This window comes from Vicia villosa, linkage group LG6 (assembly GCF_029867415.1).
Source record: "Vicia villosa cultivar HV-30 ecotype Madison, WI linkage group LG6, Vvil1.0, whole genome shotgun sequence".
In the NCBI taxonomy this organism is placed as follows: domain Eukaryota; kingdom Viridiplantae; phylum Streptophyta; class Magnoliopsida; order Fabales; family Fabaceae; genus Vicia; species Vicia villosa.
The window spans coordinates 20,983,609-20,987,171 of NC_081185.1; the positions used below are offsets into that span (position 1 = coordinate 20,983,609).

The 3,563-nt window shown below is 35.7% G+C and overlaps 1 protein-coding gene across 2 annotated transcripts; it reads right to left on the reverse strand.

The window, feature by feature from the left end:
- Positions 1–334: 334 nt before the first annotated feature.
- On the reverse strand, positions 335–2,660 carry LOC131608960 (inactive leucine-rich repeat receptor-like protein kinase CORYNE). Of its 2 annotated transcripts, none has more exons than XM_058880570.1 (2): positions 999–2,660; positions 335–757 (listed from the first exon to the last, which is right to left on the reverse strand). In XM_058880570.1, the coding sequence occupies exons 1-2, from the start codon at positions 1,934–1,936 to the stop codon at positions 448–450; spliced, it is 1,248 nt and encodes a 415-aa protein (XP_058736553.1). In that variant the 5' UTR covers positions 1,937–2,660; the 3' UTR covers positions 335–447. The 2 variants fall into 2 exon arrangements, with proteins under 2 accessions (XP_058736553.1, XP_058736552.1); XM_058880569.1 differs by having other exon boundaries at positions 335–760; positions 999–2,654.
- Positions 2,661–3,563: the final 903 nt, after the last annotated feature.

Here is a 3,563-nt window from a genome sequence, read left to right on the forward strand (position 1 = left end):
TGTGACTATGGAAGTTAGTAACCAGTTCTTTGATCCAAAACAATAATATCAATGGACTTTGTTTATGATATTATTGGACCTAATCAACTTTGTTTATTAATTTTCAATGAAATGATAAAGTTGAGACATTCAAATCAGAAGAACAAACTATGTTTATATTTTCACTTTGGTTTCTAGAAAATCTTGATGTTAACAAAGTGGATGTCATGGTCATCTTAGGAGTCAATAATTAGTACTGACTAAGAAAACAGAACTTGTTAAGATCACTAGTGATTTACAAACATAATATATACACTAGTGTGGAAAAAAAAACAGATAAAAAGGACAGAAAACATCAACCAAATCATCAAAACTATGATCATGCAAAACAGTCAAATACACCTATACATCTTAGTATAGGAAAAGAGAGAACAAAGAAAAACTTGTGAAGAAACCGAAAAATTTGGTTCAAAAACTATTAAGCTGTGTTAGCATGTGAACAAGTTCGTCGCTTGAAGGTCTATCAGCAGGCATATCAGATAAGCATGCAGCAGCAATCCCAACAGCCATTAGCATCTCATCTTCTTCACCTTGTTCCCCCAAAATACTCTTATCCAGAGCTTCTCGTTCCTCGCCCGCTTGCTTCAAGTGTCGCAGCCAACATCCCAAACTTCCACCTCTCTCCGCTTCTCCAAAGAACGGATCCGTAGGGTCCTTACCGGTTAATAAAACGCCTAGTATCATCCCAAAACTGAATATGTCACTTTTTTCTGTGTACCTGCTGAAATTTCAAAACACGAATTTCAATCTCAATACCATCATCGAGAAGTGATTCAGACACCAGACACAACGTTGACAACCATACAGACACCAGACACAATATTGACACCAGACACAACATTGACAATCATACAGACACCAGACAATATTGACGCTGACACCAGACATAATATTGACACCTACACTGACATATTGACACAGTAAATAATTAGTAGGATAAGATTTGGTGGTTGTTGTACCTGGAATTCAGGAAACATTCGGGAGGGGTGTTGAGAGAATTCCCTCTATCTAAGTTTGGTAGAAGTTTAGCCAAACCATAATCAGCCAATCTAGGTTCAAACTCGGCATCCAACATCACATTAGTAGGCTTCAAATTGAAATGCAAAATCTGAGGCACACAAGTGTAATGAAGATATTGAAGACCCTTCACCACACCAACAGCAATCCTCAACCTAACTTCCCAACCAATCTGCAACTCATTTTCCCTAACCCTATTCATCACATCCGCGAGACTCCCGGTCGACACATAATCATAAACCAATGAGAATCCATCGTTTCCGCGAACATAAGCCCTCAAACTCATCAAATTCCTGTGTCTCAAGCTTGCAAGAAGCTCTAGCTCCATCTGTATCTTCCTCTTCACCGATTTTCTCCTACTCTCTTGCGAATTGCTCTCGAACGGTGTAAGCTTTTTCACCGCAATTATGAGACCATTCTCAAGAACAGTTTTGTAGTACTTCCCATTCGCACTCGAACCAAGCAAATGGTTTTCTTTCGACAAAGCTAATTGGAGCGTCTTCGAGGCAATCTTCGGCGAGAATATCACCGGTCCTTTAAGGATAGGCGTTCTATTCAGATACCGAACGACACAACGAATCACAAACGCAAACAGAATCGAACCAATTAATCCAGTGATCACTCCTAAAACTACACTAACAATAATCTTCTTAGAATCATCCTTGTATTCCGACCCCGACCCCGACCCCGATCGAGACTCATAAGATACATGTTTACTCAATCTCCCATGACATTGCACTCTATTATCATGATGCAAACAAAACAAGAACAGCACAAGAAGCTGAAACACCAACAACCTATTTGAAAGAGAAAAAAGGGTTTGTCTTTTCCTAAACATCAAAACACAACCAACAAAGTCACACCCACAAATCAATCCCATAAACAAGAAACAAAGTCACAACCACAAAACTTGGAAACAAACTCATATTAACATAACTCCAAAAAAGACTCAATTTTTAAACTCTATCCAAAAATGGGTTGTTCAAAAAGAGCACAAACATAAGAATAAGAATAAGCATAGGCATAAGCATATTCCACAAACTTTTCATTTTTCAAACCAAAATCTTCACAAAGAAGCCTTCATAGAATCCTTATCATTTTCTACAAAAACCCATCTTTTTTTCTCTTCACTCACCCATAAATTTTCCACCTTTACACAAATAAGAACAAGAACATAAACAAAGAACTATTCCTTAGTTTAGTAGCAATGAGTGACCAACAACAGAAAAAAACAACAGGACCCAGAAACAAAGTTGCTTCCTTTTTTCCTTGGAAACAAAACAGAAAGTCAAAAAGTTGAAAAGAAATTAAAGGGTGTAAGAGAATAATAAAGAAACAGAATAACAAAATTACAAACCCTTCTCAGAAACTAGAATGTTATTGTGAGCTATACTAAGTGCTATACTAACACTAACAGTGACATACACACATACAAAGCATGTATAGTGAAAAATGAATGATTGTGTTTTTGTGTGAAGTGTGAAAGTTGTTTCTCTCTCTAAGAAAAGTAAAAAAAACAAATTTTTATATGACAGTAGTTGTTTTGTTTCTCTCTCATCATCACAGTCTCATCTCAACTCATCTGATGACAGCAAAGGGCCATGCTTCTTTCTTTGGGTTCCCGCCTTTGTGAGTAGACTGTACTACTGTGTGGGCTCCACATTTGGTCTGAAAGTGAAACATCGTAATCCGTGAGTTGATTAAGGAATTTGTGCTTAATGGAAACCGTTTGATTTTGTTAAGGTTTGATCTTGTCCGTTGGATTAAGATTCATGGGAATTTGTGCTGCTTATGTTTTTTGTTTTTGTTTTTGATAAAAGTGATTAGTATGTTTGGTTGGTCATGTGTGTGTGATTAGTAATTTTTTTTTCTCTTTCTTTATTTTTGCCATGGAATAATTGCTTTTACTACATTGGCTAGTTGCACAAATTAAAAACACTCTCTCCTAAAATAAGTGTGTTTTAGCTTTAAAAGTTAGAGTAAGTTTTATCTTAAAACTTTTTACTTTTCTAATAATATTAATTAACTTTTACTAATTTTATTTCTAATATATTATTTACACGCTGTTTAAATTATGACAAAACCAATAATAATTAAGGATAATTTTATAAAAGCGTTATCTTTATTAATTCAATCATTACTTTTTTTTTAATATATGTGTAGTAACTTTAAAGACAAAGTCTCACTATCAAGAGAAAGGATAAGGAAGTCGGTTACGCAAGGGGAAAGTATTAGCATTCATCACGTCTGTCGTACTCAACGGGATCCACTCTTGTTGTCTAATATAAGAGTGCTAAATTAAAGGTCTAAAGCTTAATGCTAAAAGGGAATGCATGCAAAAAAGAAATACGGGGAAAAGAATGAAGTTTTTACAAAGTTGTGCTCGTTTAGACCCCGCGACCTAATGCTTATGTATCCCTTTTGAGGAATCAGAGTGTCGTAGTTCGGCTCAAAAGTTTCTGTTCGTTTGTATTTTTGTAATGAACAATGCTAACTTCGCATTCTAC

What these genes read in the sequence shown, in the direction of transcription:
- LOC131608960 (XM_058880569.1), bottom strand. Translation starts at nt 1,936, where the DNA reads ATGGGATTGATTTGTGGGTGTGACTTTGTTGGTTGTGTTTTGATGTTT. An exon ending in GAATGTTTCCTGAATTCCAG is followed by an intron (nt 761 to 998) that starts GTACAACAACCA and finishes TTGAAATTTCAG; the next exon opens with CAGGTACACAGAAAAAAGTG.